A 21,009-nucleotide genomic window follows, 5' to 3' on the forward strand; every position below is an offset into this window, starting at 1 on the left:
GTTGCAGTGCAAGCTCAGCCCCAGAGCCCTGCTGCAAATGCTTCCCCCTCTGGAGGAGCGGAGTGGAGGAGCGTGCTGCCTGACGTCACAATGGCCTGTGTCAGCAGAGCGGCGCCGCTGATTGGCTGCCGGCGGCTTAGCGGTACTTCAAAGGCGAGTAGACGCTACAATTGTGGTTGAATGGGCGGAACTGATCATTGTATTGCACACCTCAAAAAAAAGTGCTCTGATTTATAAATAATAAAAAAAGAGATCCTCTGAGGAGGGCAGTTTTTTGTGATGGCAACTTCACTTCTGGGGGTGAGTCTAAGGATTTTCTTGCTGGTTTAATTAGCTCTTTGTTGTTGGGATCGAGGTGGTTCTTTTTTTCTCTTTTTTTTTAGAAAAGTCCCCAGTCAAGGCAGGGCTATCAGGCTCCTGGTGAGTTTTTTTTAAAGCCAGAGGTAAAAGAAGGGCCGAGTCACATTTTAGTTTGGCACCGCTCTGAGGGCATTTGCACCAACTTCCTCTAAGCGCGATCCCACAGAGAGAGACAGAGGGAGACCCCTTTTTTTACATTTCAGCAGAGTTACCTGTGAGATTCTTTTAAAAAATTGACTTCTGATTTATTCTTACCATCCTCCAGGTTCTACAGGTATGTTAGTTCTATTCTTTCTGTCGCAGTTTGCGGAGTTGGGTGAGGCCCAATTCTGCATTTTATCTTGAAGTTTGCATAATGTTTAAAGACTTTAAAGAGGGCACTTTAAATGCTGAGAATGCGCCGCTGTTTTCTATTGAGTTTCGTAGCTACCAAGTTTTCGCTAACACATTTGCTGCCAGTCTAACTTAAAGGACGAAAGCATATTTAAAATTGGCAGTCAAAAGTTCAAATCCGCCGGTCCAAGCTGGCTGTAAAATCAAGCCAAACGCGCAAATATCCAACTAGGCTTATTACAATTGTGTGCATTTGTTGTTTTGTTGTCTGCCCCTGTCTTTGCAGGAAGAACCGAGACTAGGAGCAACTCCCTTGGCAATGTTGGCTGCTACATGCAATAAAATCGGCAGCCCCAGCCCGTCTCCCTCCCTGTCGGACAACACGGCCTTTGGAAAAGGATTCCATCCTTGGAAAAGATCCGTCTCCAGTTGCAACAGCGGCTCCAGCCTTTCCGGCTTCGGGGTCTCCGGCTCCAGGAACGGGGCAGGACTGTCAGACTCGTTCAGTGTGAACTGTTCATCGGGCAGCAGCGCTTTCTCGCTCACCTCCAACACCTCTTCCACCTCGCCCTTTGGCAACGAGTACTCGGTCTTTCAGTCCCCGGTCTCCAGCAGCTCCCAGGACGCTGCCCAGCCCGTCTTCATCTCCAAAGTTCATACCACAGTGGACACGCTGCAAAACAGCCTGCAGGGCATCTACCCCCGGGTTGGCATGGCACACCCGTACGAGTCCTGGTTCAAACCGTCCCATCCCGGGATAGCAGGGGACGTGGGGAGCAGCGCATCGACTTGGTGGGACGTCCACCCGGGGACAACGGGTTGGATTGACGTGCAGAACCCCAACGGGGCCCTCCCATCCTCCTTACACTCGAGCGGGTTGCAGTCCTCGCTGCACTCCCCTCTGGGCGCCTACAACTCGGACTATTCGGGTCTCAGCCACTCGGCTTTCAGCACAGCCGGCATCAACGGGGCATCCTCGCACCTCCTGAGCAGCAGCCAGCACCTCATTGCCCAGGATGGCTTCAAGCCCGTCTTACCCCCTTCCTACCAGGACTCGGCTCCTTCCCCTCTGGCTGCTGCCAACTCCATGCTGGGTAGCCCGGCCGCCCTGGGCGGATCTCCCCGCTCCTCGGCCAGGCGTTACTCGGGACGGGCGACCTGCGACTGCCCCAATTGCCAGGAGGCTGAGCGCCTGGGGCCAGCCGGGGCCAGCCTGCGGAGGAAAGGGCTGCACAGTTGCCACATCCCGGGCTGCGGCAAGGTGTACGGTAAGACGTCTCACCTGAAGGCTCACCTGCGCTGGCACACGGGCGAGAGACCCTTCGTCTGCAACTGGCTCTTCTGCGGCAAGCGCTTCACCCGCTCGGACGAGCTGCAGCGCCATCTCCGCACCCACACCGGCGAGAAGCGCTTCGCCTGCCCGGTCTGCAACAAGCGCTTCATGCGGAGCGACCACCTCAGCAAGCACGTCAAGACCCACCAGGCGGCCGGCCTGGGGGGCGGCGGCGGCGGCGGAGTGGGCGGCGGAGGAGCCGGCGGCGGAGGAGCCGGCGGCAGCAAGAAAGGCAGCGACACCGACAGCGAACACAGCAACCCCGGCTCCCCGCGCTGCCACTCCCCGGACCTGCTGCAGGCAGCAGCCCAAGGCGGCTCGGCAGCCGCCCTCAACGGCCACAACAACGGCCTGGAGTGAAGAAGGAGACGCTTTCAGGAGGCAGCACCAAGAGCAAAAAGTATTGTTCAAACTTTAAAGAGAGATTTACGTGTAAGTAAAGAAATTAAAAGGGGGAGCTTTATTAAAAGAAAAATCAACAGAAAACGCACCCGCTTTGCTAGGATAGACTAGATAGTTGAGGACAAAAAAAACGAACTTACTTAAATTCCATCTGAAATTGTCTGATGTGTCCCTTCAGGTAGAAATAGCTTTTCTTGTTATTCCAATTCACTCTCATCAAACTGTGAGCCAACCTTCCCACCCGTTGCAATCCAGTTTAGAGAAGTATTTTCATCAGTTTTTTTTAACCCTTTTCAATTTTATTTTCAATCGGCTGGATTACAAACCCTTTTGTTGGGTTCACACACACACAATGCAGTGTGCCTTCCCATCTCTGCAAAATCGGCAATTCGTTTGGCTTCTTTTTAAAAAATAATCTCAGCAAATCCACTCTTGCATGCAGGCAAAGTAAGCTGTCTAATCTCACATACCTTCAACCCGATAAAACGCACAATAGGAGCAGATTCACAAGACGATTCGATTTCCCCTTTTTTTTGTCCTTAACTACCTGAAAGAAGTTGCATCACTTGTAGCTACCAGTGCAAATTCTGCTTGGGCAGGAGACGATTTGTATGTATAGTATTTTTCGCCTGTAAATCCTTCGACAAGTATTTCAACATGTATATTAAGGTACTTATTCTTTTCGTTGTCCAACAATAATAAAGTGACGAATTGATTTTAAACACGATGGACGGCGCTGTGTAGAGTGAGAATGGGAAGGAGATCAACTTTGTAAAATATCTGCAAGGCTTTGTAAAACTGGGGTCGTGATTAACAATAGTTAATTATTAAATAATTACTCCACCAGTATGTAGGTGCGAGACGTTATTTGTCCAGGAGACGATTTGTATAGTATTTTCCTGTAAATTCTTCTGAAAAAAATATTTGAACATATATAAGGGTAAATTTAAGGGGGCTTTTCTTTCGGTTGTTGTCAAGAAAGTTACAGTGACATGTCGCTGAGGAATTCATTGCGATTTTCCGAACTTAATAGACCTTGAGGTGTATCCAGTGCGCACTTCGAGAACTTGTTTTCTTTTTATTTTTGGAATTGTGAAAAAAAACTTATAGAATGAAGCAAGGGGATGTTTGGTAAATGTTGAATGGCTTTTTATTTTATTTAATGAAGCATGTATCTACTTATTTGCATATACTGGCAGTCAGATAGTTTCAAGGCACAATTCGCATTTATTTCGTAACAAGTGGGTTTGCAGCAGACCCCAAATTATAGAATAAATCCTGGAGTAGATCTGACCTGTTGTCTACGTGTATTTGTTTTTTTTAAATAGAAAAGTATTTAAACTTTCTTATAAACTGGAAATATAGTATATGACCTTTAAACAGACCACTTTATGATAACAAACTTGTAAAAATACAATGAGGTGCACCTATTCGAGTAACGCAGCGTTATAGACAACTGGAAAGACGCAACGAGTACTATAGTTTTTGAACTCTATCGTCTTCTGTGCACTTTTGAAGTGTGAAGTTCTCTCCATTGGAGAGAAACTGTCCCTCGCTTGTACTTAATACATTTTCTTTGTATCTCGGCACAGACATGGAATTAATTGTATATGAAATGTGTGTACCAAAATAAAATAATATATGTACAGCAAACTTCAACGGTCAACGCTATTTTAGGTATAATTTTACAAAAAAAAGATAATTGAATGTTTTATTTTAAGACGGGAAAAAGCTTTTGGAAAAATCCAATTGTCTTTTCAGGTCCACTTTTGTTTCTCTTGATCATTGCTGTACCCCTTTAGTTTACAAGTTCGTAATGTACAATTGCAAAGAAATGCGTAAAATGAAACGAGCTAAATTCTGCACGAATTCTTGCAATCTAAGTAGGATCCTATTGCAAAGTGCAACTCCAATTAGCTGTGGGAAGAGTCTTGGAATATGGATTGACAGAATAAAACACACACTTTCAGCGGGGAATTGCTGCCATAATAAAACAAAAATAATGTTGAACATTCATAGTCTATAAATTACATGTTGTTATTTAGTTGACCTCTCGCAGAAAAAAGCTCCGAATATTGTCTCCTCTCCGAGTTAAATGGCAAGAGTGAGAGAAAGGGAGAATACTTATTGACATTCCATTTTTTGGGGAGGGGGAGGGGGTGAAGGTTTGACTTACTTTATAAACAGTCATCTCCTTTTCATTTGCTCTAGGCATTGTGTGCGTTAACAGAAGGTACTTGTATGTTAAACATCCTAAGAGCTATCTCAAGTAACTAGACTGCATTTCAACCGTCAACCATTGATATCAAAGGGGTTCTGTTAATTTTAAAAGCCCCCTACGTATATGTGCGGAGTATTTCAAAGGCCTGGGTTTTGACTGAAACGGTCCAGGGAAGTTATTTGAATATCGTTAACTCCAGTTGTAAAAGACTCAAGGAGCTATCCCAGCCAATACAATACTCATTGTGCCGTTTAGATAAAGCTGCTGCCTTAGTAATTACCAATTAACTAGTAGCGATGGGATTTGGCCTATAGAGACTCAGTTACAATTGCATACATTTCATGTCACGATAAATTAAGGAAATTTGCAGAAAGATCTCATATTAAAGTTATAAACTCGAGCCAATTTATATCGATTACTGTTGTCACTGATATATTTTTTTCTGGTCGTGTAGTTGCACTGTCCAGAGCCACAATGTGAGTCAGGACACAAATACAGTATGCTGCAACCGTAAGATTCTTTCTCGACTACATTTCTGCATAGGGATCATTGCAATAAGAATTCAGATAACAATGAAATATATCTATTTCACAATTTTGTCTTTTGTTTCCACCTCAGAGTCCTACTGTGAACCAGTCAAAGGTCAGGACGCTTTCTAAATAGTTTTGCCTGTTTGACAATCTTTGTGGTGTCTAGAATTATTGTCCTACTTTCCCATTGGAATATGTTGTTTCCTGGTGGGTTTCATTTCTGTCCGACCATAGCACGCTCGGCACATTTTCATTGTTGATTTTTGGAGTGCCCTTTTTAAAGCAACCTCCTCGTTTTAAAATCATGTTCTTGCGACTATTTTTGATGTGGATTATTTGAAATCGCGGAAAAAAGCTACGTTTTCTTCCACGGCACACGCTCAGCCGAATTCAAAGCTCATTATATCGTAATACAAGGTGTATGTAGAGAAGGCTACAGAGGCAGTAGAAAGTAAACGGTTTCTTATCTGATTTGAGACCAAAGGTTGCAGATCACAGCTCACAGATCAAGGCAAAACCGAGATCATTGCTGCCCCTTTGGGTCAACCTGTTGTCCATCAACAGGTAAACTCCCGACTAGTGGACAATTTACAGCCTTTCTTCTCGAGAGGTCACTTAATGCAAGCACTTTGAAATCGTCCTGTGATGAAAATTACTTTACACAGCAGCCGTAATATAGATTTAAAGCTCTAATGTGACCGCGGAGCTTCAGACCCCAGGATTTCTTTTTACTGGAATATTAGTTTAAACGACATAGCCTGAGCGACGTGTCAAACGAACTATTTCCTACAATCGCCTGACACAGCTTTCACCTTTGGTTAAGACTACTGACAGATCACTAGGAAAATTCTAAAGCTGCTTTATACTGAGCGAGGTTGGGGGGGGGGGGTGGTGGGGAATTGTGTTGTTTTGGAAGTTATTTATTCACTGTAAAAGACACAGAGAATAGTTGTACGGGTGGTGATGGAAGCAATGCTATCTCAAAGGGAATGGACGCGGTAACGGGAGCAGGGTCGGGATGTGATGGAGTTCTCGTATGTTATTAATATCGCTGAATATTACTTTAGGTAGTTTCTTTTTTAAAATCTGAAAACTGGTAGATAAAGGGAGCATTTCTGAATTAGCCATGTTTTTCTTTAAACGTTTGGGACAGCCGTTCCTTCCGGTTTTGAAGTCCCAGAATTGGGGCTGTGTGTGTTGGAAGGGGAAGTAAACGGGCCGTCACACAATTTTGGTAAATGATTACAATCCAATGGCCCAGCACATTGTATTTCAGCAAATACAATGCAAATAGGCGTTGTATTCAAAAGCCCAATAAGTTTGTAAAGAAATTCGTGCGTATTGTGCATGGTGGACAATAAAACGCAGATAGCAATTCAGGTTTTTTTTGAGGGGATGGGGGGAGGGGGGCAGTTATCAATATCAAGGTCAAACTTCCGAACGCGCACATTTTCCTGTTCAAAGTTTTCAGTGGCAAAGTTCTGCTGCAACGATGACCAGATTTCCTAAGTCAAAAGCTAATGATGTTGAAATCAATAACTAAATATGTGGAACCCAGAGTAACGCCATTATGTTTTTTTTCCCTCCTGGCTGTTAAACTTGAACAAGTGTCCTTTATATTAGTTTGGTATTTGCTGTTAAAATAGAACTCGTTGGAAAACTTAATTCGACTGAAAGCGTTCCTGTGTACAGAATCAACTTTTGCTGAGTTTGAGGTTATGTTGAAACAATGATTATGTATATATAGATTACTCTATAGCATACGGCAGATACTTGCATGATCCGAATTTCCAGTTCAGTGCTTCCGGCCCGAACATTAGCATCATCAAAAAACATCCCCCCCACCCCACCCCCCGAAATTAAAGTGGATACTTGGAAGCAAAACAATGGAAATTTACGTCTCCTTTCAGTAAATGCATCAAACTGATCTGCACTAATTATTTATAATGGTCCAATTTAGTTGAAACGCAAATGGTTTGAAACCATTTTCAGTCATTTCAGCAATCAGTCCCAGCAGACTATAAACCGCTCCAGAGAAAGCTTTCGTGCTATTAAGCGTTTATTAGGGCACCAGAAACATACAAAGAACCGCAGCGATTTATAGAGAAATAACTTACGCAAAGCTAGAGCAACATGTGCATTGAGTCCGGGCACGGACGTCTTGGGATGAATGAACAAGTTCAATGTTTTAAAATTCAAATAAAGGTGCCTGAGATTATGCTTATTCGGATGTGTAAATTCAGGTTGGAAATCCTGACATTCCCGTTCATTGGATTTTTTTTCGGAAGGTTCAATATTTTCTGTTCCTCGATTCTTTTGTAGCACCACCGATAACTTGAACCTTGTGCATGGCTTGTTTTAAGAGAGAGGGCGAAAATTCATTCTGTATTAAAACAGCTTAAGGTATATCTGACAGCTTTGTGCACAGTCATGCTTAGGTCCCTGTACCCTGGCTGGACAGCGTCACCTCGCGGATCTACTACAACGCTACAGCACACGTCCCAGGGTGGCACTGATGTGTGTGCACCTGTGTGTGCCAGATACAACTACCTTGTCTTCCCGTTGTGCTGTGATAGCGTGCTTTAGTTGACATTGTGGAAGTTCTGCATCGTTTGTCGGTGTTTGCATAGAAAATAGAAGCAGAAGTAGGCCCTCGGAGTCTGCTCCACCATTCATTCTGATCGTGGTTCATCATCAAATTCAATCCTCCATCCCGCCTTCTCCCCATAATCTCTTGATCTCTTTAGCCCCAGGAGCTATGTCTAATCCCTTCTCGAAATCACACAACGTTTTGGCCTGAATTGTAGAAACTTTTTTTAACAAACAAAAATCCTTTGTTCTGGAAATATTTTTGTAGCTTTTAAATTGTGTTTTTGGGTACGTCAAAAATCAGTTTTAACACCACAGTGTATGGACTCGCATTTCGATCGTTTCCCCAGGTTTTTTGTTTCAGAGGATTGTAGTTAATATTATTGTAAAAGTTCGCATTCCTTGAATATAAGTACAAGCACGATGGCAAGATTCACTTAATGAAGTTTTTTAAAAATGATATTTATATATTTTTAAAAACGCTCTTGGTACATATTGAAGTAATTCAGATTCTTGCCAGGCATGTTTGATATGCAGGTGTACTGGAGGATTGTAGCAACACAGTGAGCCACGCGGGCTGGCTCACTTACCCTCCCATGGTTTTGTAATGATATTTATTATTTGCTACTGTATAACAATTTTTATATTGCAATGATGGCAGATTTATTTGTTATTGTAACTTGCTGTATGTACACATACTCATACAAGCTATTTAAAACAACCATTTTACACTGTTGTCAGTTTATTTTGCTCCTACTGAATTCAAACCGATGTCTATGGTGTGCTGCGCACAGTAGGACGACTCGGGAGTTTGACTGCTGATCGGACAATACTTCGAAATGCATTCACCTGTACAGCTGAAACTGCACCGGTTTTGGGACACACGCACAGATCATTGCTTCCGGGGGGAAACTGGTTTTGAATGTTATGAGGTTGCAGACAAGGACGTTAATTCTGCTAATGTCAAAATGAAACAGCTGGTACCAAGTATCAAACGCTCACGGGATATCCACAAGGAGCAGATTTAAAACCGTTTTATTTTTGGGTTACTGCACTGATGTTATGCCTAATGCGGAATCCGGTACTTATTATTTTTGACAACTAAAATGTACTTCATAAATTCGGTTCTGAAATTATGCCTTGCACCATTAATGCACGACGAACAATCTGACCAAAATAAATGCATTTACGATATCCAGAAAAACAGCAAAGAGACGAAATTAAGACAAATGTTTAAAATGCTAATATGTTAATTATTAGTAGCTTTATGTATTTTAGGATTATATCAATGATATATAGAACAGCTTTTTTCCAATAATTTTGTTCTCTTGATTTCTAATCTTATAAAGCCAAGGATGAATTGTTAATGGATGTACTGTGGTAAGCATCTCAGATCAAATTGCTTGGCGGTAAGTTTTTCTTTGACGGTGTTAATCCATTGTTTCTGTTTTGGAGTTTTTGACTGGTCCAGAATGTTTTTTTAAAATCATAGTTAAAATGTTTTTGCATCGTTACTATCCATTGCTCATTTCAGCTTGTTTTGCATCTACGAATCATAAGAATATAGATAATATTTTACAGTAGTTTGCAAACACTATTGCAATTAAAATAAAACACTAAACATATTTTTCAATAAAAATAGAAGCAAATGAACGGTAGAAATATTCTGTAGCAAGCCAAAAAAACCTGAATATCTATGGAACAACGTCCCTCATTCAGAGAAAGTTATTTGAATTGTTTCAGTCCCATGTAGTTTATATATTTAATCAATATGTATATCCATTCTAAATGTTTTATATATTTTATCCCTGAAATCCTGTCACAAATGACAAGACCATATTTATTTTGTTGAGATTTAAAAAAAATTACAGATACTGGAAATCTAAAATAAGAGCGAAAAAAACATTGAAAGTATACAACATGTCTGCGAGCATCTGTGAAAGAAAATGTCATTTCAGTCCAAATACAACCTGAAATTTATTTTTTTGTTCTTTCCTGATGTGTTGGTAGGCCTGCTGCATATTTTCAAAATTTCCTGTCAATTTTCACAACGTACTTCTGACTGATTCTTTGAAATGATTAAAAAAATGAAAAGTAAAGAATAAGTACCCTACACAAAGGCCACTATAGTTGTTTAATTGTGTATTCTACACAAGAAAATGTTGGAAAGCTCAAAATATTTCCACATCCCTTTGTTTTCAAGGGAAATGGAGTAATAAGAAATACTATGTCAACTGTAACTGAAGAACTGCTCTTTTAATAACTTGTGCTATGATGCAATATGCCAATAATTCCAAAAGCATTTGACAAGGGTCGAACACAAAAATCCTGTTAGTTAAGCATTAAGTTGTGAGAATTTGAGGTGCATCTTAGGAATGGGTAAGAAACTATCTGAAGAGTAGAAAAAACTTGGTACTTATTGGAGAACTATGTCAGGATGGAATCATTGATTGATCTTGGGATCACATCTATTTTTAGTTTCCATCAATGATTTAATTTTGAAAAGCTAACCCTGACTGCCAAATTTACAGATTATACTAAAGAAGGAGAAATGGAAAAAGGAGTCTAAAAATTACAGCTGCGCAAAACATGTAGATAAGTGGGATGATGACAGATCAAATTTAACAGACATTTGTACAATGCTGCACATTGGAAGAAAAAATATGCGACAGATGTACTTCATAAATGGTACACTTGCATAACCAAAGTTGAAATTGAAAGAGCTGTAAGTATCCTCGTAGAGTTGATGCTAAACATTTCAAATTAGATCAATCAACAAAGCCAATAAAATGTTAGACTAAATAACCAAAACAGGAGAAAACTAATTGGAGTAAGTTATGATCAAATTATACAATGTCTGATCAGACCATGTCTTGAGTGCCATGTCCGATTCTGATTACCAAGACACAATGAAGATATCCTAGAATTGGAGTCAGTGAACAGAAAAGCAACAGCACTGATTCCCAGAATTAACATGTTAGGCAAGATGAACATATCCTTTTCAGCCTGGGAAGGAGGAATTTGAGAGGTTTTCCTATGGTGACGTATGGATCTTTATGGGAGTGGACAAATTAAATCTGGAAAATTACTTTAAATTACATTGTGAAGGTAGGTCAAGGAGACTTCAACGATAGCGCAGAACAGGTGATGATGAATCAGCAGCCCATTTACCCCCAGTGCAATTTTTCTTTACAGTGGCTTTATGGAAAACTGCAAGTTGTAAAACAGGCTGTTGATATTGTTATCACCCGGTTTGTGCTAGCACTGAAGGCCAATGTCATGGCCATTGGTTTAAATTAGTGAAGGCAAATTCACTATTGATACAAGCAAGTTAATTTTCATGAAAGATATGATGAACTGGAAGCAAAAAAAATTGGAATAATTTAAGAAATTACAATTTTATGACTTTAGAGTCTTTCTGGATTGTTGAATTAAGATGGGCTAAATTACTTTCCATGACCATAATTATCTTGTGATTCTGTGAAAAGGGAAAAAGAGAAAAGTACTGTCTGCAATTTTGAAACAGTTTAAGCAAAATAAATAGGGACTAAAGAACATTTGGAAAAATAACTAATTATTAATTGAAAATCAATTACACCTTTTGCACTGAAATGTTGGCATTGCGAAATTGAAATCAATCCTGCCATTAGCACCATTTTTCATTTTCACCAATATGAAGGATGTTACAGCCAACGTTTGCAGAGGTTACATTTTGAAGTGAAATGCAGATCTTGGTCTTAAATATTATATTTAAAATTCCATTCAATGAATACATATAAGCTTCCCAAGTAATGCTCAATAAAAGAACAAAACATTTTCAAAATGTCTGTGAGTTATTGAAGGAAACAGGTAATATTTTAACAAGTTTGTTGGAAAATTAATACTATATGTATTATTGGAATCATAGCCAAGCATTTCTGAAAAGCAGTAAAACATGCCTGACATGAATATTGAACACACATCCTGCCTAAATGAGTTTTAAGCTTGTAGTACAAATTGGAAAATCAATAGTTAACTAAAATTCCATCCACAACTATGGTGAAAACTTAATAGTTTAATATTTAACATCATAATGCTATTTTATTTCCTGATTCTTAACGTAATATGTCATTGTACTTATCAAGTAGCCTCTTTCACAAAATTACATGGCTGGGAGTCTACCAGAAGGATTTAATCTAAAAAGTTGCTTTCCAACCTTTTTGTTGTTGTGAATGGAGACACTTGCATTGGACCAAATAAGATCAAATTAGGAGGGGTAGAGAAGCATGAACCATTATTATCCTGACTATGTTACAAACATGGTTTTTTAATCATTCTTGGGATAAAAGTGTCGCTAGCCAGGCCAACATTTATTGCCCGTCCCTAATTGCTCTTGAGAAAATGATGAGCTGCTTTCTCAAACTGCTGCAGTCCACATGGTGTAGGTACACCACATATGAAGCAATGATTTGACTCTACACATTTTACTTAATTGCTTCAGTACATTACATTTATCTAAAGATAAGCAAAAAACAGCAATATCTCCTATGAAACATTTGTTTTAATTGATGAGATATTTGGAATTTCTCAGAATCTGCTCTAAGTACTTTACAGACAAATGTTGCAATGATTTTATGACAAATTAATTGAAATAAGTTGATAGACTGAATGATATTTTAACATTTTTCCCATTATTTGGTCCTACCCATCAGGAAGCTGGGTCTTACAAATATGTTGCTTAATGCATTATTTCATTGCAAAATTGTTCTATTTTGTAAGTATAATTGTTTTACAAGGTTGTAACACATTGACACAGTGTCCTTCGCAAGTATTGACAATAAAAATGTATGTAGTCAAATTAATGATGGGAATGCCAGATTTAACTGGACTGTTGGAATAAGTTACTGGCATGGCTGCTGAGTGCAAGTTTACAGTTTACCTTCAAGAGAGAGTTGGACCAGTTCCTTGTTAAGATGGAGATTACTTCACATGAGGTGCCGGTACCAAACCAAGAAAAAAGATTTCCTTGGCATGATGCATATGGAATCACAACTTTCTGAGACAGGCTGGAGAGAGAAGTTGATCTTTTCTTGATTGGTGTTTTCAAATGATTCAAAAACAGTGCACTACTAGTAAGTCCACATTAAATCAGTTTAAAATAAGCTTCTGCCCAATAAATGTAGTAGTATAATACGCTACACATGTGATTCCTCAATTTTTCTAGCACTATAAGGATGGTATGGTCGCATAGTGGCTAGCTTTGCTGTCTCACAGTTCCCAAAGACTTGGGTTCAATTCCAGCCTTGATTTACTCTGTCTGGAGTTTGCACATTCTCCCCTTCTCTGCGTGGTTTTTCTCTGGGTGCTCTGGTTTCCTTCCATAGTCCAGAGATGTGCAAGTTAATTGCATTGGCTATGCTAAATTGCTCATTAGTGTCCAAAGAATGTGTAGGTTAGGGGGAGTAGTGGGCCTGGGTAAGATGCTTTGTCAGAGAGATGGTACAGACTCAATGGGCTGAATGGCCTCCTTATGCACTATAGGCATTCTATGCTTCTATGAAAAACAGCCTTATGAAGTTATGCATTAAGGTTCAAGGCTCAAGAAGTCCTAGCAAAAGTTAAATGGTGATAATAAGTTATGGTTAGCATTAACATCCTTTTTCTGTCTATTTTTGAATTGTTTCTTTAGATATCATTGCAGAGATCATTTGGAAAAACTTGAAGACTTTGGTTATAAGTTTATGTTGAAATGTTAAATTCTCTAGTTTTAGTGTCATACTAAGGGAGCGTTACACTGCCTGAGGTCTTCTGGATGAACTATTAAAGTGAGGCAGGAGAATCGGTTAACTCAGTTGGCTGGACAGTTGGTTTGTGATGCAATGCTAACAGCATGAGTTCAATTCCTATACCAGCTGAGGTTGTTCTTGAAGGCGCTGGCTTCTTAACCTTGCCCCTCACCTAATGTGTGGGGACCCTCAGATTAAATCCCCACCAATCAGCTCTCCCCCTCAAAATGAGGAGCAGCCTATGGTCATCTGTCAACTTTACCTTTTCAGCTAAAGTAAAGCATTGTTTTGAAGAAGAGCAGGGAAATTCTCCCTAGTGACCTGGCCAATAGTTATCCCCAAGCAAACATCACTGAAACAGATTATCTGGTCATTGTCACATTGTTGTTTGTGGTCCCACATTGTGCAGAAATTTGCTACTGTATTTCTTACATTACAACAGTGACTATACTTCAAAAATATTTAATTGACAATACATTGCCTTGGGCATCTTGAGGTTATGGAAGGCACTATATGCATATAAGTGCTTTTCCTTTATTCCATACAGCAAGTGGCAGCTCCATGTAGTGATATACAAGTATGTGCTGCTGACATCTTAATGTTATATATTTTGAATGTTATTCAAGCAATGGCAGATTTCTCAGATATGAAGTTAACCTTTCAAACACAAACAGTGACAGAAGAGTTTTTATATTTCTACAATTCACCTGAAAACTTAAATGATCCTGAATAGTCCAAGTTTCTTCCTGATAAACATTTTATGTTGCTGGAGATGTACACTTAGTCCTGTTACTTTGGTCCGTATTAGGAACATTTTACCAATATGTAATTCTGTGTAATTCATCACACATATCGAAGAATTCATTCACATAATTTGATAGGCTAAGCTCTGTGAATTTATTTGAGGTATGAGAAAAAGGCTGGAGAATGGCACCAAGTCATAATACTTATTTGGAGAACCTGTGCCAATGACTTTCTTCTGCAATGTAACAACTTTGTGATTCGGTAATTCTCTGAATTGTAAATGGCCAATTGCTTTTCTGAAACAATATTGCTGACAAAAATGCAAGGGGTGGATTACTACATAATCTAAAAACATCTTTTAACTGGGTAACACTGTGCAGAGTGACACCATTCTGTGATCACATTACATACTTTGGCAGAAAGAGCAAAAGATGCAGTCTAACCACATTTTTTCACCTTTGCAGGGGTCTAGTAAATTGATAACACCGAGAGAGGACTCTTATATTTACAATAAATATTATACCAATCTGAAATTCTGAAAAACTGACAATGCTATTTCAGGGATATTGTAAAGTAATTTAGAATATTTAAAGTCAATGCTGGAACAATGAGTCTTATCATTAGGCACCCTAATCAAAGTTACATGGTGATAATCAATTATGATTTGCATTATCATCCTTTTTCTGTCTATTTTGGAATAGTGTTTATTTAGATGTCATCACAGAGAAGTGGAGACTTGGAGCCTGTTGTGAAGGGATAGAAGGAATAGAAGTTGAATAGTCTTGCCGTCAGTTTAAAGGTATGAAATGAGTTCAACAAAGGCTAGTTTGGGCAGCAATGTTCCACATCCAGCACTGTGGTTAGCACTACTGCTTCATAACAGCAGGGACCTCAGTCTGATTCCCAGCTTGGGTCACTGTCTGTGTGCAGTTTGCATGTTCTCCCTGTGTCTGTGTGGGTTTCATCTGGGTGCTCTGGCTTCCTCCCACATTCTGAGAGATGTGCTGGTTAGATGCATTGTGGTGACTAGGGGAATTTCACAGTAACTTCATTGCAGTGTTAATGTAAGCCTTACTTGTGACTAATAAATAAATTTTACAATCACCCAATATTGGATCAGGCCATATTTCAGTCATCCCTGGCAAGCACCTAAATCAACAGTGAGGCCTTTTACAAATATAAATTATTGACCAATGCCCATTCATGTTCTGTTCTGGGAAATCAGCTATCACCCAGTGGGGTAGGAATCAGGTCTGATCTTCTCCAGATTCTCTGAATGATAGGCTTTAAGCCACTAAAAGATAAGTTCAGAGCAAAATAAAACAAAATATTGCTATGGATCCAGACAGAGCAGGATGGCTTCCCTGAGTCCATAGTATCCTGATAGCCCCCACTCCTGTTATTGCTTAATCCTCCAACCACAACCCTCACCACCACCACCACCATCATGCATTCCCCCACACCCACCCTCACCCCCCAACCACTACCACATCACCAACACAGCACTTGCCTTCTAGATGGCAAGCTACGGGCAGTCAGCCCAATGTTAATTATCTCCAATTGGCAAGCTTGTCATGGAGATATGGTGGGTGTTGGCAACTCACCCAATTAATATTAATGAGGATTAATCTTGGACATTCTGACTAGTATTTTGTGCTTGGTGCCAATTTCAGGCCTAAAATCAGGCTTTAATCCTATTGGATGGAACATTATTGAAACAGGCCTAACAAACCTACTTGCAGTTTTGGAGTGGGGAGGGAGGGGAGGGGAGTTGGTGGCAGGGGGAACATCATTAGGTCACAATTCCATTTGTTCTAGAAATAGGTTTTGCTATGGCAGTTCACTCAGCCGTGGCATTATTGTTCCACCTCCAGATTTCTCAGGCAACCTCAAAGGGTAGGTGTGATGACAGCCTGCATTCTGCCAATAAAAGTCTCTCTATTTAAGGAGTCACCAACAGAGGTTAAAGTAACTGCATCCAACATTACTTTTGAAGGCTAGTGGAAGTGGAAGAATAGAAGGAAAATGTGGATAGACTGCTCCTTGGTTCCCTGACTTTTCCCTGTAGTTGTTGCTGGAGGGAGTGGTGGCCCTAAGATTCATGCTGTTTCCTGTGGATAGGCGGAAGATGCCAACCACACAGTATGATTGGAAGTTGTTAGCAGTAGGTGTATGATCCTGGGGACATGAATTCAGTACCACAAAACCAGGTCAAGAAAGGTGATTAGTATTGCACTTTCAGAAGCTAATCACTACTCTCTGACTTCTCCAGCATTCTCCTGCACAGAACAACACACTGCTCCATTCATTCATCTTTCTCCTGAAATCTCCAACTGTAAAACCCACACTGATAATTGCCTTCATTTTTTGAAATGTCACACCCATTTGCCGGGTGTTAGAGATGGAAAGGTGGTAGGACTGGAGGGTCTTAATGACATTACTGTTACTAGAGAGGAGGTGCTCGACAGACTGGAAGGACTGATTGTGGACAAGTCGCCAGGACCGGATGGAATGCATCCGAGGGTTCTGAAAGAAATGGCGGAGGTGATAGTGGATGCCTCGGTGGTTATTTTCCAGACGTCGCTGGATTCCGGGGAAGTGCCGGAAGATTGGAAAGTGGCTAATGTTACGCCGTTGTTTAAGAAGGGTGCCAGGCAAAAGGCAGGGAATTATAGGCCGGTTAGTTTAACATCTGTTGTAGGTAAAATGTTAGAATCCATCATCAAGGAGGAAATAGCGAGGCATCTTGAGAGGAATTGCTTGATAGAGCAGACGCAGCACGGTTTTGTTAAAGGGAAGTCGTGTCTGACAAATTTACTGGAGTTCTATGAGGATGTGTCTAGGGCGGTGGATAGAGGAGAGCCAGTGGATGTGGTCTTTCTGGATTTTCAGAAGGCGTTTGACAAGGTACCTCACAGGAGGTTATTGCAGAAGGTCAGGGGACAGGGAGTAGGGGGTAGGGTGTTAGCATGGATAGAGGATTGGTTGTCAAATAGGAGGCAGAGAGTGGGGGTCAATGGGTGCTATTCGGATTGGCGGATGGTGACTAGTGGAGTGCCTCAGGGGTCGGTGCTGGGGCCTCAGCTATTTACCATTTATATAGATGATCTGGAGGAGGGAACCGAGTGTAGGGTGTCGAAATTTGCTGATGACACCAAGATTGGAGGAAAGGCAAATTGTGCGGAGGGTGTGGAGAGTCTACAGAAGGATCTAGATAGGCTGGGCGAATGGGCCAGGAAATGGCAAATGGAATTTAATGTTGGCAAGTGCGAGGTGGTCCACTTTGGTACGAATAATAGTAGGAAGGATTATCACTTACGTGGCGAAAAACTGCAGCAGGCGACGGTGCAGAGGGACCTTGGGGTCCTTGTGCATGAGTCGCAAAAACCCAGCTTGCAGGTGCAGCAGGTGGTCAGGAAGGCAAATGGGATGCTGGCCTTCATAGCGAGGGGGATTGAATATAAAAGTAGGGAGGTCTTGCTGCGGCTGTATAGGGCATTGGTGAGGCTGCAGCTGGAGTACTGTGTGCAGTTTTGGGCGCCGTACTTATGGAAGGATATTTTGGCCTTGGAGGGAGTGCAGAGGAGGTTTACTAGGCTGATGCTGGAATTGAGGGGGTTGAGCTATGAGGAAAGGCTGAATAAACTAGGCTTGTACTCGTTAGAGTTTAGAAGAATGAGGGGAGATCTCATTGAGACGTATAAGATGATGAATGGGATGGATAGGATAGAGGTGGAGAGACTCTTCCCGCTCAGAAAGGATAATAGGACTAGGGGGCACAGCCTCAAGATAAAGGGGGGGCGGTTTAGAACGGAGTTGAGGAGGAACTTCTTCACTCAAAGGGTGGTGAATCTCTGGAATTCTCTGCCCGTTGAAGTGGTGGAGGCTACCTCGCTAAATATTTTTAAGACGCGGGTTGATGGGTTTTTGATAAGAGAGGGGATTAAGGGTTATGGGGAGAGGGCGGGAATGTGGAACTGAGCCACGACAGATCAGCCATGATCTTATTGAATGGCGGGGCAGGCTCGAAGGGCCAGATGGCCTACTCCTGCTCCCATTTCTTATGTTCTTATGTTCACAGCCATGGTCCATTTATTCATTCGACACATTGCACTTTTCAAATTCAAAACACTCTTTTTACTGTCATTAAAAAAGAGGACAAGAGCATATAACTCCAGGAAGATACACAGAACTGAAGATGGGAGGAGGGACTGTGGTGTGGATTTGGGAGTGGTTATTGCCACACTGACTGCAGCAGCGTATGATGCTTTGGAGTTCAGCAGAATGACAGAGCTCATGGGCATTGTGATAGATAGGGGTCTCCCACAAAACTGATGACAGAACTAAATGCCATGCTGCCGCTGGCATATAGCATTCACTTATTCTGAATTGCTGCCGTGACTAAATTTCAAGATCTGCACAATATAACCTATACGCTTATAAGTTCTAATCACCATCGGTCAACACCCATGGGGGTTGTGACAGAGAAACAGAAAGGGGGTCAGTTTGAGTTGTCCTGAGAGGAGGTCATACATTTAGAGGATGAAACATCACGTAATTCCTGTACACTCTCTACCAGCTGAGATATTCATACCTAAGTGGGAGCTCAAATCAAGATAGTTAGGTTGCCACGTGGTGAGTCACACCACATCTGAGCAGAAGCAGGCATGGCTGTGGACACTCCCCTCAGAGAGTATAGAACCGCCAAGCTCAGCTCAACAACATGAAGATACTGACTGTCAGGGTCATCCACTGTGGACAAGCAATGGTGTGTGCTTCTGTTGGCATCCTCATTGGCACTGGGCACTCTGGGAGAGAGGTTAGAGGAGTTGACCTCTAGCATTGGTGCCACTGAGTGTATGTTAGGCCTGACCAATGATCTATTTTCTCTCGTCTGCCATTCCACACGGGATGAAACAAAACCTTTTTTGGTGGCTCAACACCTCACTGAAATGTAGCCAAATGTTCTCCAGCTCTTGGCTAGCATGAGAATGCAGGTTTTCAATAAGAGGAAAGACAGCAAAAGGGCACATTGAAGTGGGGATACTTCACAAGGTGCTTCTCATCCCTACCCTGATCCCCAGCGACAGAGCCTCACATGCAGCTTCCTGCCCCATAACCGAGTTGATCACTGAAGATGTGGCAGTCTTTGATGAGGCCCTCACAACTCTAAAACCCAGAGAATATCTAACTGCAACAGACTTCAGACCTGTCAGAGCAGGGGAATGAGCAGCTTTCCTCTTGTGGGCAGGAATGACAGTAGGCATGGAGAATCCTTTGGGATTCCCCATTTGGATTTCATATCATCAGTATTTCCCATTCCATTTGTGCCTGCTCCCCGCCAATAACATAATGGTGTTTCCACCATGAAAACTTGGGAACTTCATTGCCATGCTTTTTTAATATCATTAGCAGACTTCTCCACTCCATTATTCCCCCCTCCCATGTTAGTATCCCACATCCCCATCCCCTTGACTGCTGACATCAATGGGATTTACAACAGCTTTTCACAAACAGGGACCTGATGAAGAGAACAGTTATGTACAGTTATGTACAGCCCCAGGGCAGAGGGTCATGCCCCAGCAATACCCAGGCAGTCTAGCCAGTGGCCCCTGGAAATATCCCCTGCTAGGGGACAGTGCAAAGGGACAGTGCTGGGAAGGCAGTTTCTGATGGGAAGGTTGATGGGGTTCAGCCATGTGCTTGGGTGGGGGTGGGAGGCAGGGGAGGCTTCCCAGTGTCCATTAGAGGGGAACCTCTTTTTAATTTTTATTTAAAGGGTACTCCAATCTCTTGAAGGTTTACATTATTGGTGAGGCAGACTCATTCAGAGCCCACACTGCAAGCGTTACAACATAGGATCCACCTCAAGGATATGTTTTGACCAAATTTTGAAAACAAAAGTTGGAAAAACCAGCTGTGGATGGGCTGTGCACTACCTTCCCACTTGAGTTGACACTTAGTCGAAAAAGATGGCGTTTTTTACCGTATATCTGTTGTTACTTGTGTTTCCGTGATTGGGAACAACTTGCTGAACAATTCTGAGTGTGTTAATAGCTACACTATTAACTAATTTAAGATAATCAGTCAAGCACACAATTTGGCTCATTTATGTTTGCTAGAAATTATATTGATTGATACACAACAAGAGAAATATGTTCAAGCCTTGTATCATTTTTGAAATAGCATGGTGAGCCTATAGCTCCACATTGCTTTCCCCATGGCAACACGTTAACCAATCAGAGTTGATTTTCCAACCAATCAGCATCTTTTTCTCTTATGGTATAAACTGTTGCGAGAATTTGAAATTTGGCATTCTGGCACTTGTCCTGATGAACATAAGACAAAAATCTTTGGCAACATGTCTCTCTTTTCCACAATAATCCCTATTACCAAATGAATGAATATTCATTCATGATACTATCTATATGTTGACTTAAAATCAACAAACACTTTATTTAAACTCTTAATTTCCCTGCCATCTACTTTGATCATCCTGAATTCCAATATACACTCATGCCCATTTTGACACTGATGAGGTCAGTGAGACACGGAGGGCTCTCACACTTTCTGCAGTGACTGGCTTCTAAAGATTCAGAGAGTCACTGACTGCACACATGAGACAATCAAGGTGTCCATAGATCAGATTGGAATGTTTATCAATCAGCAGGGATCCCCTCCCTCAATGTTGGGAAATTGAGATTATGTAGAGTAGATGAAATGATTCTCGAA

At 41.4% G+C, this 21,009-nt stretch overlaps 1 protein-coding gene across 3 annotated transcripts; it reads left to right on the forward strand.

Annotated features, from left to right (window-relative positions):
* The first annotated feature begins 226 nt into the window (after positions 1-226).
* Positions 227-4,021, forward strand: sp8a (sp8 transcription factor a). Of its 3 annotated transcripts, none has more exons than XM_080216383.1 (2): positions 227-300; positions 980-4,021. In XM_080216383.1, exons 1-2 carry the CDS (start codon positions 280-282, stop codon positions 2,384-2,386), a joined length of 1,428 nt encoding a protein of 475 aa, XP_080072509.1. In that variant the 5' UTR covers positions 227-279; the 3' UTR covers positions 2,387-4,021. The 3 variants fall into 3 exon arrangements, with proteins under 3 accessions (XP_080072509.1, XP_080072524.1, XP_080072516.1); XM_080216398.1 differs by having other exon boundaries at positions 276-300; positions 984-4,021; XM_080216390.1 differs by lacking the exon at positions 227-300 and adding an exon at positions 541-634.
* Positions 4,022-21,009: the final 16,988 nt, after the last annotated feature.

This window comes from Carcharhinus amblyrhynchos, chromosome 2 (assembly GCF_965287045.1).
Source record: "Carcharhinus amblyrhynchos chromosome 2, sCarAmb.v2.hapA, whole genome shotgun sequence".
NCBI classification, from domain to species: Eukaryota; Metazoa; Chordata; class Chondrichthyes; order Carcharhiniformes; family Carcharhinidae; genus Carcharhinus; species Carcharhinus amblyrhynchos.